At 44.6% G+C, this 14,900-nt stretch overlaps 1 protein-coding gene across 1 annotated transcript in view; it reads right to left on the bottom strand.

The window, feature by feature from the left end:
* The window catches only part of LOC148818473 (voltage-dependent calcium channel gamma-3 subunit), a 45,469-nt gene that overhangs the window by 9,996 nt on the left and 20,573 nt on the right, over nt 1-14,900 (bottom strand). The window contains exon 2 of the mRNA XM_088936637.1: nt 937-1,020. Coding sequence (XP_088792763.1) covers nt 937-1,020 — 84 coding nt within the window. The remainder of the gene's footprint in view (nt 1-936; nt 1,021-14,900) is intronic.

A 14,900-nucleotide genomic window follows, 5' to 3' on the forward strand; every position in this document is an offset into this window, starting at 1 on the left:
AACCCACCAGGGCGCACGACAGCAGCAGGACGAATCGGAACAGACAAGCAGGCCTGGGCTTATAAAGAGCAAACACATACATGTAGACGGCCTTGTTTGAGTGGAGGCAGCAACACCCACATGTGGGGGGGGGAATTATAGTTATTTAAACTCCATATTTGCCCTCCTATCTGTAATTACAGCATGTTAGAGGTGGCAAACTCCAGCCTTTGAGGAATACGCCATCTGGCGTCTCTATTGTATAGAGAAAGTCAAATATTGGTGGAGTGACTATATTAAGAATTGTATTCAGACCGCTCTAGAGCCGATGACTTCAAGCTGCGCAGCGTGGAAAGTCAAGAGCCCGCAGGAACGTGGAATGGCTGCTGTCTTCCCTGGTCTTAAAAGCCAAAATGTCCTCCCAGGATGTGATGGCAGTGTACAGAAATCATTCACCTAAAAGGTCTTGGGAACCAGTCTCAGGCTCAGTTGAATATTCCCCCCCCCCCCCACTGTTTCATGCAAATACATTGTGTATTTTGTGTAATGAGTAAAAAAAAAATCGGCGATTTTATTTATAAACAAGGTGACCGCTCCACAGGGAGCAGCTCACTCCATTCCTATTGAACTTGACCCAGGTTCTGTGCCAGTCACTGTCAACACATCTCAGAAGGGTATGGCACAGGGCTTTCAGAGACCAGTTCTTTGCTTGGAGAGTTGGGGAGTACCTGCAGGCTTCCTCGGATTCTGAAGAGTGAGCAGAAATGGGAGCTGGAAGACCTGTACTAGAAAGAAACCCCCCCCCAGCACACACGCACACACACACACACACACACACACACACACACACACACACACACACACACACAAAAGCTGATTTGACACCCTTGACTTGATCACCTCTCCCCAGACGAGTGCTCACGAGGGGGTATGCGCGGCAGGGAAACTTGAACTCACGCAGTAGGTACTCTGCAGCGTCCTGCTCATAATCGGCATCTTCTGGAAAGTGGTCGATTTTCTTACACACACCTCTGAACGTCCCTGCAGAGACCAGAATGGAGACAGAGTTATGATTAGCGCTCGGCGGCGATCGAGCGCCCACTTCACTAATGACGCCGCAAGCTCTGGGCATGTGGCGTGGGGGTTACATTTTGCAGGCGTGTGTGTGCGCCGTTCTTAAACTCTCAAAACCGAAGTCAAGCTTAATCTGAAGTGAGTGTATGGAATAAGGGTGAGAAATTAACAAAATTATACTTGTGCTGCTCCAGCTTAGCAGGGGTAACATTAATGATTTAGCCCATCTATATGTGGTGTATATTTCTTTTCCCCATTACCCACATGACAGTTACATTAATAATTCTTTTCAATTTATGACAGCCAATCAAGTTTACATTACTGGGCCATTCGAAGGCTTAAAAGCATGCCAATTGTCATGTTAAAGAACCATCTCTCTCTGTGGTGTTCTACCCATTCATTCATGACATTAGGGTAATGAAGTCGCTGTAGAGTACATCAAAGGAATCGGAGAGCACTGCATGAAGCTCATAAAATCTAGATATCTCCAAGGACGGCATGTGCGATTCTTCTAAGAGGGTCGGTACAAAAGTCAGACCTCTCAGAATCACTGCCATTTCACAGGGGCACGATCCGAATGTACGGGGAAACTAAACCACAAAAGCAGAGATGGCACGCATTTAAAATGTGGAATTTATCTGCATAGATTTTTTTCAGAGATATGTTCTCCTCCTGCGCCTTTCTTTCATTTTATGCAAAGCAAGCTGTCGGTACACATAAGATAGAATATGGATGGTCAATAAAACAAGGTCTTGGGACCGGGTTTGATGAATATAGTTCCATTTTTGTGTGCTAAACCTTCAGGAATGGTTTTAACAGGCAACAAACATTGATCCTAATCTGCTGTTTCTACGGGCGCTCGTCAGGGAGGCCCAATTTCACCTTCTCTATTGTTCCTTATTGACGGAACCTCTACCTCATTCTACCTCAAATCCATCCTACACTTTTAATTCAATTTCTCTTTAATAATACTCTGCCTTCTAGAACTCTTTGTTCAGCTTTTATATATATATAGTTACATGCAGATAATGTCTCTCAATCCTTAAATCATCTGCTAACTGTTTTCAATTAGTTCAGTGCTTTATCAGAGTATACTGTACCATTAATTGGCCAAGTCCTCAGTGCTTGGATTGTAGACACCGCTAAGATAAAAAGGTCTTTAAAACCTTGAAAACCCAGTGCGAGACTGAAGGAATAAAAATGCCCTGTTTAAAATGTGAATCGCACACAGTTTAATGAGATAATATTTATAAAACGGAACGTTTGATCTAAAAACAGGGCTCCACCTCCACAGGGAACAGAACGCACCATTCCTACTCAACATGACCCAGTACAAGTCTGCAGTCGGCCACTGCTGCACCATTTCAGATACCCTGGCATGGTTAAACAGGTGGACTCATTTCCCTAAGTCCCTGCAAGCGTGCATCTCCACAATACAAACGAACACACTTCTTTGTTTACATTGTTTTAGTGTTAAAATTCCTCTTTCTTCCCCTTTTGGCTAATGGGATATTTTGTTTTCTTGGGTTTAGAAATTGAAATGGAGAAGGAAATATATAACATTTTCCATTCTACAGTGTGAAAGGTCTCCAGGAGCTCCTTTTTTTGCAGCATGCTTGGTTTTATTGTGATGCTTTTGTGTTCATTGTTCACGTGGTTGAAACCTGACATTCCTACACCCTGGTGTCCTCTTCAAGGAAACCTGTACTCACCATAGATACCTCAATTCCTCGTGTATTTATTAGAAATTGTAGACTGAGTTTGAGCCCCATCATGACACAATAAAAACTCGGTGCTGATTAAAGAAGAACTGCAGTGCCATTTTTCATGTTTTGGGGTTAGAAAGAATCAGCCAGGTATGCACAGAGCCATATAGGGCAATTCAGAACAAGGCAACAAAATCTCTGGGGTGGTGAAGTGGCCTTATTGCACTGTAAACAAGCAGGCTTGTGAACACATCTCTTTTAATCCAATAGAAACATTGCTCTCGACTTCCAGATGGTTTTGCAGACAAATACAACTCACTTGTTAACTCTGCAGGCAGATGACGTTGTGACATTTCTGTGGCATAATGTCTGCTGCACAACCTGTACTTTAGTCGTTACTAAAGGGCTGGATCACGTCGCAATTCGTGCCAACTCGAATGGATGTTTGCCACAAAATGGTGACGACTTACAGCACTTTCACAAAGTTCATGACTTTGTGAATAATGAAAAAAAACGAATTAATTTTGTTACCAAGATTTAATAACAGGGCCGAGAAATAGGGACTGCAGTTCCTCTTGAACTAAATCACAGGAGACAAGTGCATTCTCCTGTTTTTCCATAAGCATAACAAGCTTGCAGGCAATGCTCTTTTCTCTTTTTCACACTGGACCGACAAGAGGATTAAGATATTCTTACTCAGGTGGGTCTCTGCTTGTCCCGGGACAAGCACAAGACACAAGACAACCTTCTATACTTAGGACTATGTTCTACAACGTGTACCTACGCCATCTCACAGGGTTAAACAAACAGGTTTTTTTTACATTCAGTCCGTTAGATATCAAGGGTTAAAGAAACAGCTTGAGCTTTATTACTGGCTTTGTGTAAAATGCAGGTACTACTGGGTGCAGGGGGTTGAAGGCTACATGAATTACCTGTGATACAAACTACTCCAAAACCCCTCACCATGCACTAAATAATGCCCTTACATTTCTTTCACAGGGCATATTTGACCACCTGCTGATGATATCTTACATCTTATAAAGATCATTTCCAGCCCAATGCGCTCTCTCCGTCAGGGGGTGCCCGAGACGCATTATTACAGGTTTAGGGAGTATATGAATGTTGTTAAATTCTGGAAACAGTATTTTCTTTGACTGCTAGTAGTAGATCCCAGCATCGCAACCAGATATTTCTGTCTGCGATTGTGCGCTGTGCTGCTTGATCCCGACTCAGACACCTCTTATGTAGAAAGTGTCTCCAGTTCTCAGTGTTAAACGCGTGTCCCCAGAGTTTGCACTGGTGTCCTCTGGTCCTTCTTCTTTAATTCTGGAGAACAGGTTGACTCTGTTAATTTGAGTATTGATTAGACCCTCCTCTCCGTTCAAGATTAAAAAGATTCAGTTCTTTAAGTCCTTCGAGCCCAGGGATGTATTTCCTGTGGACTGATTTAAGATCAAGAGTATGGTTTTTGCTGCATGGTAATCAACATTACATAAAATTAAATGGGGGGGTCTTACCATTGCATGTGCACAATTTAATGTATGCTTTGATTTAGATTATACAGCTTTAATTATGCATCCTGATTGCTTTTATATTACTTCTCCACAGAAAAAATTGATATGATGGAAAATTCTTCCTCAGTGGAGCAGGACAGTCTCATGCAGATTCAGTTTTATTGAGCTCAATAAGGACAAAAATAAAAGAAACTGCAAGGGTCTACTAGCTCATATATACATTTGTATTACACGTCGAATGTTATGCTTTAGTACGCATTTGTCCTGTTATACATTTGTATTACACGTCGAATGTTATGCTTTAGTACGCATTTGTCCTGTCCTTCCATATGTGACAGGAGTTGGTTTCACACTTTTAGTGTTAGTCATGACATTAAAGTGATTACGTCTACTCTTAACACCCTGCAGAAGGAAATTAGTTGCTGCAAATGTTAAAGAAAGTCACCTTTATTCTGTCTTGCCATACCTTTTAGAAAAAGGCTACATTTACAGATCCCATCAAAGACCCAAATACCTACATACTGTCTATGTCTCAATTCATGATGTATCAGCAAATGCCAAAGTCTCTTTCATAAGTAGGTTCTTATCGCTTGGGTCTTGTGTTCAGTTTGTTTTTGCTACCAGCATTTGTCTGAATTAAATGTGCCATGTGATTGCCCACTTTTGAATACTGTAATTTTTAATGAATTTCAATTGCATCTTTTGTACTGCTTGCTAATCCTACTATTCTTAATCTGCAAATTTGACTAGTTTACTAATTTAACCAGAACCCAGATTACTGACATATTAGGAAGAGCAAAGGTCCTAGTACAGATCCCTGTGGTACTCCCCTAGTTACATCACCTCAGATAAGAGGTAAGAGGTGAACGGTCACATATCTCTTATCTGTAGTCTTCTTTTCTAGCCATTACCAAGTTCATTCCAAATGCACTCATCACCTTGAATTCTTACTGCTTGCAGTATGAATTAATGCCCATTTAAGAATTAATATTTTTGAGAACCTTTATGAAAATCTAAATATTGTATTATATGCTCTGTATATCCACTGATCCAGTTTACTGCTTAAAGATGTCTAACATGTCCCTTTGACGTGTGCAATAGCAGTGGTTTTTAACCAGAGGTCCACAGAGACACAGGCAGAGGTTGCCTTCAGGTCCCTAGACACTAAGAAAATCTACTCGGTCCAAACGTCTGGCACAGCCATTCACAATTCGATTGGTTTGCCTCGTTTCACCAGAATGGGTTTTAATCCTTGAGCAACATCTGAACACACGAGACGGATGAACATACAAGGAGTGCTCAATGAGGAGGGACTGCGTCTGTCTGAGTGCTGTTCGTGTCCTTCTGCAGTGTTTCATCTGGAAATCCAAGGAGTCCCGATTCATTTATGGGTGATGTCAAACGAGTAAAGAACTGGTATTTGGTATAAAGTAACACTGCTGCATGCCCGAGTACAATAGTGCTGTACACGTGCAGGTATGTGTGCACTTCCTTTTTATTGAATGACAATGCTACCTGCTTTTCCACATTGCTGCATTCTCTGCACAGAAACTGCCACACAGTGTTCCTCAGGGATGCCACTTGCACTACAATGGGCCGTTTGCACTGTGTGCAATCTCCCTCCTTAACACAACAGCCCAATGGAGCTGTCAGAGAGACAGGCAATCTGCTGTCAAAACAGACCTGATGAATTCTACTCCTGCCTTGTCATGAGAATTTCCTGAATGAACTCAAATATCCCGGCACCTCCACCGTACAGACATTGCAAAACCATTTATTGGTTTCTATACATGAACAGTAGTAACCACAACAAATCGTGTACATGGTCATGATTTAAAACGCCTTTCCAAGAAAGAACCCAGGTTTCGCAGGAGCAGGTAACCATGAGATGGCAATGCTTTGTCAAAGGTGTTCAAGGTTTAAGCAATCGACTCCTCCAGGTGCGAGGGTGATCAGCAGCAGTCCAGTGTTACGGGTTTGGCGCGCGCAAGGCGAAAGCCGCGAGGCTGAGGTAAGCCGTCGCAGGGAGGGACATTTGCGTGGGATGTGGAACAGCATTCTGGGACACGTGGCCAGTGGTGCAAGTAGGAGATGCGTGAGCCGGAGTGGTGAGTCAGGGCTGAGTCACCAGCCTCTCTGGTAATCCACTCCACCATGTGCGCGGTGCGGCCGTGTCTGGCGGTACGCTCGGGGGAGGTTTCACCCGCCCGGGGGATTGGGAAGCACGATTTCTGAATCTAGTGATTCACCGCAAGCGAACCGCAATCTCAAATTGTAAAGATGCGTCAACAAAACATATTAACCTTCAGCTTTCTTTAAGGACGCGTAAAAACAGCCTGCAGACTGATGGAAACCTCACAGGCCTAGGGAAACGGCATTGCATTTGATCCCGTGCGATGGGTGTCGTGTACATTCGCCTCAACATAGAAAGCCATGAGTTTTCTGCGGGACTTAGCAGGAAATCAAGGACAGAGCGTGATGTGCTCGAATAGAGATGATGTACATCTCTATTCAAGATGTTGATGTAAAGATGGCAGAGTGTCGCTTTAGGTTTTGGCAAGAGAAATGTGGAAATGTTAAATAATCCATTTCTTAATGTGTAAGAAAAAGCTGTAAGCCACATGAGCAAATTGGTTTGTCAATAATTCATCGTCACACATTTAAATGGTGCGCTACAGCACTAAATACCGATAGCAGTGCTTGTCCTTCCGCAGACAGATTACAAGTTTTCTTTTCCTTCAGTATGGATTTTAGTGCCAAAAAAAAAACCCTCACTCGTGGCTGGGTGCTTTGATATTCCCCGTCTGACAAAGATGAGCAGAAGAGCAGCAATTACCAGGTCTGCGAGTCCGAGGTCGCGACCCCCAGGAGCGAGCGGAGGAGCTGCTGCCTTAACGAGGAAGGGAAGGGAAGGAGAGCGGTCTGGAGAGACGCGCCGCTCTGAGAGAGAGAGAGAGAGAGAGAGAGAGAGAGAGAGAGAGAGAGAGAGAGAGAGAGAGAGAGAGAGGGCAGCATCTGACCCCGACCATAATGAACCACCACTCGCCGCGTCTCCAAGAATCCCAGTCGGAAAGACAGCGCTCGGCGTGGACCGCACGACAGCCGCCCGCAGTTCAAGGCTTTAAAAATCCCTGTCGGAAAGACAGCGCTCGGCGTGGACCGCACGACAGCCGCCCGCAGTTCAAGGCTTTGCTTTCCTTTAATCAGGCAGATAAATGAATAACAATGCGGAAGACTGAGTGCGCTTATTATCATTCTCTGCTCGACGAGAACTCGTGAAAGCACCGGGCTATTTCTCTCCTCCCCCACCTGTCTATTTCTCTCCGACTCCTGAAACATTTTAAAATGTAGGATCAAACGGGAGAGCTCCGGACTCTAATGGAAGCGGCTCTGCGGAAGCGTGCCGCGCCGTCTCTCAAGGCCGGCGGGCAGCTTTCGCCTGCCTCACGAAGACCCGAATCCCACCTCGCGGGCCAATTAAGAAAAAGCAACCCCCTCCCAGCCGTGGATCTCCTCCTTGGCAGGCAGTCGGAGGGGAGTGGGGGTGTTTATGAATGGCACTGCTGATCTCTGCTCGGGGCAGAGTTCTGCACGATGGCACCCTGTGCATTACTGGGGTGGCTGTCAAGCCAGGAGCTGATGCTTGATGCATGGCTCAAGGCTAGCACTCAAAGGGGGGGGGCACTGCAGGGTGCTTGGCACGCTGGAGGATCTGCGATAAGAAAAAGAGATCTCCTTTTCAGCTACAGGGCCCCGTGAGAGCCCAGCAGCATCTCTTTAACGCTGCACTCTTGGGAGATACAGGTGGACACAACCTGACTAGTTCATGAGAGGACATCTAGTGACTGACTGCTCTTCTCCCTCATGAGATCATGACGGTCTACACAGAAACATACTGTAGCGCTTTCGGGTTCACGTGGGTATGCACCCTCGCCACTGCCGCCTCAGGTCGGCCCCCCCACCGCTGGGGACTCAAACCCGGGCCTCCGGTGTCACTCAACAGGGAGCCAGCCAGCTGAGCTAAAGGGAGATCTCCCATCAGCCAGGCGGCTGAGGTCCCTGCTATTTACAGGGAAGGGCGGTGACGTCACCGCACTGGCAAGCTGACTCGCACAAGCTGTAATGTAACGCATATGGCCGACAATACCAATATCTGTGAACTGCTCCAAAATCCAGGCCCTTCATGGTTAAAATCATAGTTGATGTTGTGTTTCCTGCCTGACGCGCCCTGCTCCACCAGACTGGATCCCGCTAAACAGGGTCAGTCCAGTCTGGTCCCCGCTGTCCTAGCGGTTCATCTATTTTAGGGTAAGCCCAGCCTAGAGGTCGCGATGCACAGCAGCAGTGCCAGATTTCCCCATTAGGCACCGCAGGCACAGTGCCTAGGGCCTACAAAGTTTTTTAGGGCCCACGAAGGAGGGAGACACTAGTGACTAGGGAAAAACGAGCTGAAACAACATGCTTGCGATCGACTCTAGGTGCTCCAAATCAATAATCCCACGCTCTCTAGAAACTAGAAGTATCGAAGTGACAGTCTCTCGACTCGCTCCATCAATCACGTGGTTTAGCATTAGCATAGTTTATAGTGCATCATGTCAATCGACGTCATTCAATTGGCGTTTACCCCTCTTTTCGCACATTTTGGAGTGAAGCTGCCTAGGTCCTATGCACACCACAATCCGGCCCTACACAGCGGTACACTTTTCGTTTTGATTTTGGTGTTATTTGTGGTCCCTGCTAACCTCACAGCGGTGGTTCTGGTCCTCGGCTTTTTGCCGGTTCTCGCTGTAGCCCAACCCACTCCCACACTGTGACAGAGTTCAGAACCCTGACCACTGCCCTGTACTGCGGCCCACTACACACCACCTACAGCAGACATTCTCCTTGCATGTGGACACTGTAATAAACACAATCTTGTGTACGCCTGGCAAATAACAGCAATAGTTCAGGCATATCCGGAGTCACACAGTATAGCCAAGAGCAGGTACTGTATAACAAAATGGCAGGATGAATCCAGCATGTTAACCTACTGCGTCACAGACCTGTTACACCGTTGTGGATTCTGATATGGTGTCGGGGGCAAGAGTAAAACCATGAGCAGCAGAATCGCAGAGACTGGCTTTTTAAAAAAAAAAAATGATTTACATTTTGGAGGTGGAACAATATTGCCGGTTTTAAAAGGCTTTAACAGTCACAACAGCCCTCCTAATTATCACAGACTGAATGATTCCCAACTAACTCCCCACACACTCCTGGGTAGAAAAGCTTGCAGACAGCAAAGAGAGAAAACATTTCATTAGCGTTCATCTGACCTCACTGCCTCTATCCTCGGAAAAAAAGTCTTTCAATAAATAGCTCATTTTTCTTTCTAAAAGGAGGAGTGATTATCCCCTTAACAGAAAGCTAATGCCATTATCTCATTAGTTGCCCTTAAAATGGCTCATAGCAGCCCTCATTCAGTCATTTATAACACAATAAAGAACTTCCTTTCCCATTCTCTAAATGAACTTTTAACTTTTTCACAGACAATCACCTATACAGTGGACAGGCATCTTCCATTTTATGTTGGCAGGTTTCTATAGGTCAATCAGAAATAAACAGCATGGGAAGTTTTAAGTTACAATGAAATGGCACCTTCTTCTTTCTAAAGCAGAATCCACGGACAGTACTGTCAAACTGGATCCTCGGCTGTAGCCTCGTACTTTACCATGGGGGAAAAAGGGAAAGATTTCTTCATCCAAGGGGTGGGAAATTGAAAAGTCCCCCTCTCATCTCCACGCAGTTATAGATCGATTAAAAAGTGAAATATCTGAAAATCACAGCCCCGGACTTTGAGGGGGCAGGGAGTTAGAACACAGACAGAATGACAAAGGAAACCTTAATCGCATTGAATCACATCCCCATCCATGTCTATGGCTTTCATTCTTCCCAGTAAGCAAAGGGCAGAGACATGGTTCTCAGGCACTAGACCTTTATACTGAAAGAGCAGGAGCAGCACAAAAGCGCCCGGAGTGAATAATTCGCCAGGAATGCCTTTAAAAGACAGCAGCTTTGTTAGGGGCATCTTGGGAGACTCGGAGCAGATGAAGCAGGTATTCTGTGCCCGCAGGCACAGCAAGCCTCTGACCCACTCAACTCTCCTGTGTGGACAGCCAGGACACAGAGCTCACTCTCAGGGAAGCAGCACTCTCCCTCCGTTTCCTTTTGAAAACTCAAAATTAAACAACGGCATCATTTAAACCATTGTCAAACACGGGATGTTGTCGTTGGCTTGTCGTCTTAGGCGACGTGCCAGGCAATGCAAACCAATCCGTTTTGGTCAAGGTCCAATGAAAGAGTTGCATAATCAAATCACATTCCACTCACTTCCTCTCTCACCCCCAGCTTTTGATCCTAAATGAAAACTGGCATGTTCTGCGAGCAATTTTTAATTTTCCCAGCCATAACGCAAGCACGGGGTTTGAAAGAGAGAGAGAGCTGGGCGTACTTAGCCAAATGGTAGAATCCGGAATCGCAGTCAAAGGGAAGCACAGGTCAGGAAGCCAGAGATTCAAGAGTCAAGCAGTAATCAAGTAAACGTGTGGATGTTTACTAGGTGTGGTGGTGATCGAGGGGTGTGATTGGATAATTAGTTTTCTATGCCTGTGTTTGTGGGAATTGGAAGGGGCTTGTTTCTGATTACAGGGTCATGATATTGCAAATACAGAGAATTGAGTATCTCCAAATGCTTCCACTCAATAAATGGCACTTCTAAAAAGCCCGTCCACATAGACGGAAAGAGATGGCTCGGACTGTATTGACTAGAAACGGTTTTTAAAGCCAAAGCTGGCAGATGAGAGATAAGCCTTAAGAGGGAGATCGGCCTGTTCTTACTCAACACAGTACCAAGTATCCCTTCCCCCTGAGGCTCAGTGAGTCAAGAGGGACATTGTAGGATCCCGACTCTCTGCTGAATGCATCCACGACGATGACTTTCTGGTGCTCAAGCAAAAATAACTTGAGGTCAAGGACAGAGCCCGAGGCTGAAAGGGACTCTTCTCATTCAGCAATCTTCTGGGTGGTCACATGGTGCACCACAGCCAGAATGAGCATCAGATCATTCGCTGACAACATGTGGGCTGATATGTTGAGGATCAGGGCTGACTGACTAATCACCCGAGCTGATGATCCCCAAGCATTACATTGTCTTTTCTTCCGGACCATGCATTTCAGAGATTACAGTCAAAACTTTAAGCTTGCTTTCCTTTTTCCCTCCAAGACACTCGTAAATGTCAGTTCATGCTTAAAAATAGAAATTAGAAGAGTAAAGGGTGAGAATTCAAACTGTCCCCTTTGCAGAATCCCAGCCGTTTTCAATTAGCTTGGAAAACCTGTAACACTTTACTGGGATGAGGCCGCAAAACCTAGAAAACCTGCATAGTCCTTTACAGCAGCTCGTCAGATGACATTACAGGCATGCAATTATTCGTGGTGGTTCATAACCGGACAGTTTCAACCTGAAAGCTAACAGCAGAACTCCAGGTAAAGAGGAGTCAGTTTGAATGACGCCATTTGAGACGCGAGAACAGACAAGAACTTTCTGAGAATGTACCTCAGTGGTCCTGGTATGTTTAATCAAAATATTATTTTGCTATATGTTTTTATAGAGGAGTTATGATGAGGCGTTTTCACTTTATTCAAGTAAAGCGTTATCTGAAAACATAATTGCTTGTCTTTCATTTAAAGAGAGCATTGAAAAATAACCTGTTTGATGCCTTTCACCACACAGAGCACACAAAGCCATCAGGGTGGTGTATTAATAATCTAAAGAGAAAGCTGTTATTACCCTCAGGCTTCGTGCAGACATTAAACCCCATGTTGTGCTTCACCACAGGGACTCATTACCTTCTCATTAATTTAACTAAACACTGCAAAGATGGAGGGTGTGTGGAACTCTTATCTAAGCAGGATACTGGTGCACATTTGTGTCACTGCTAAGTTCTGCTGGTGTAGAAGAGATCCCTGCAAACCCATAATCAGTGTCGTCTAACAGTGTGAAACAAGACTCTAGGCAGCTATAATTTGAACAACTTCATAGAACATGGTACACTGCAAACTTACCCCCCACACCAAACTATTATATGTGGTTCACAGTTAATGTTTCATCCGTTTTAAATCCTACTATTATCTATGATAGGAAATTGCATATTGTAATAGAAAATACTCAAAAACAATTCTGAATGAATTGTAACAAAATGCACCTCTGACCCCCTACTTGATTTGCGATTTAAAAGCCATGGGACCCGTCATTGACATAAGGAAGCATTTAAGCTTTCTCACGTGCAAAAATGAAGCTTTGTGTTTTAGGGAACTTCGGTTTCCTGGGTAAAAGATACCTCAGATAGAAACATCTTTCCTGATTGGGGTGCATTTTATGGATAGGGATATAGGCTTCCATTTATTTTGTGGCATCTGGTGTGCAAATAGAGAGAGATTTAACTGCAGGTTGCTTTGTATTTAGTTAGAAGGCAGTTCATCTCTTGTGTGGCCTCTGTAGGAATATTAAGAGTTTAGTAGCAGTCTGGGGTTTTCTGGGTGACCAGAATGTTAGGCCTCTGAAACGCCTTGTCTGTAAATACTGAATATAATGTAACTTGGTGTTTTTATTTGTTTTAACCAAGTGTGCTGGGATTATTACTCCTCTCAACAAAGCTCTGCCAGAGAATAAAGAATTCACGTGCCTCTAGTTATACCAGCCGCTCGGGTGGCTAAAAAGTCACTTACAAGTCAGGGATTTATGAATAATTATTTCACCGATTCACTTAACCACTCGGTCAATTCCTGATTTATACCAGGTTTGTAACATTGCAAGGTGTCTCCTCGTTTCACAGTTCGTCCCAGAAACAGTCCTTTGGGTCCGTCTTTATCGATAGCTTTCAGGATTTCAAAAGCTTTTAAAAAATGTTCCCTTAGTTCAAAAGGAACTTTTCAAGTTCACGTGTTTCTGCTAAAGTCAAGAACCAACCATGTTGCCATTTATTGAACCGATTCCAGAGCAGCCCTATGCTTATCAATATTTGCTACCAAGTCCTTCTGATCGGTTAAAAACGACGACATAAATGATCTGCAACTGAACAACAGTCACGAGTTGTTCTGAAATGCTCAGGAGAGAACACTTGTTGCTGTCAAGACCAGATCATCTTTGTCCAGGAAAGCTTTTAGCATCTCAAAACTAATCGCCTTCACCTTCAATAACACAAACAATCTCGGCTGTTCGTCTGAACTGCCGAAGGAAGTAGCTTCCTTTCTGGGGGTCTCAAACACAGAACAGTCTCGGTCTTGCAGAACATCCAGCACAAAATCTGGATGCGACAACGTTGGCATCTCTCCGAGAATGACCTCTCCACGTCACTGCTATTGAACGGTTATGAAAATCATGAAGCAGCTGCAGCTCAGCATTACATCTGCATGTTACCAAGGGCTACACCAGATGGGTAACTCTAGAATGACATGTTCACATGCTTGCACAGTGGAAAAATACAGGTAATCATTCTAAACAAAACACCAGTTACCCGATCTAGTAGAACCATAATCCAGTCTTATACTTCTTAATCTTCTTGACCCCTCTACAAATCATTGTGACTGATCTTCTGTTTTCTTGGAAGTCAATGTGTCATGCCTCAAAATTTCAAGAAAATGCAGCCCTTGACTACCAGGGGGGCCTCTCTTGCAGCTGCAAATTTTTAAACTGCTGCTGCAAAAATCCACAGCAAATAATAAATGCAAATCAGTGTTTTCAGGGCAGTACAACAGAGCTCTGGAACCATATTAACTACAGCCATCACACAGCATAAACACCACGATGTGCAGTTGAGACAGAGGACACAATTGGAGCTGGTTGTTTTGAAATTAACTATTGCTTAGAAAAAAAAAAGTGATAAGTATGTTACAATATCCTTTCCTTTTTTGAACGTATATCAAGGGATTTTCTATATGAACCATAACTTTATAATTCCCCTGACAGCAGTGGCAAGAGCCTCACTCAGTTGAGTCCGGTTGGCCAGGTGCGCTCATTAACGGTCTTCTTGTTTACCGGCGTCCCGACCCGGAAAACGACCGAGGCTGCTACCAGTATCACCCAACTATGATCTTTCTGAGATTTGTTGTATAAGAAGCTCTCTAACCACCATCTTTTCCTTTAAAGGCTCACTATTCTTCTTAACCAAGAGGGTCTGTGTAAAAGACCACCTCAGGAACTGCTTTTATAGGAAGCTACAGACTCCAGGTGCGGCCAACTCAATGAGTTCCTCGTGTGAATCTGAAGAATGCGGCTCACCTAAATGAGATGGCCCCACCCCTTGGAGATTCACCTGTGCACCCAACACCTGCTCTGGTACACAACTCCCTCCCCAGCTCAATGGAATGTCAATGTGCCCCTGAAAGACCATCAGCGTTGGCATGACTGGTACCCACCCCGTGTTCAACCGAAAACGGGAACGGCAGAGGTGCTAGGAACCAGCGAGTCACCAGCGCATCTTTTTCCTTGTTCAACTTCGTCTGGATATGACCCATAACCAGTGTAAATTCACCACCTAACAAAGTAGGTAGCGCAACACTTCCACTGTCCATCCGATAGCCAGAAACTCCT

This window comes from Atractosteus spatula, chromosome 18, assembly GCF_055471065.1.
Source record: "Atractosteus spatula isolate fAtrSpa1 chromosome 18, fAtrSpa1.hap1, whole genome shotgun sequence".
NCBI lineage: Eukaryota > Metazoa > Chordata > Actinopteri > Semionotiformes > Lepisosteidae > Atractosteus > Atractosteus spatula.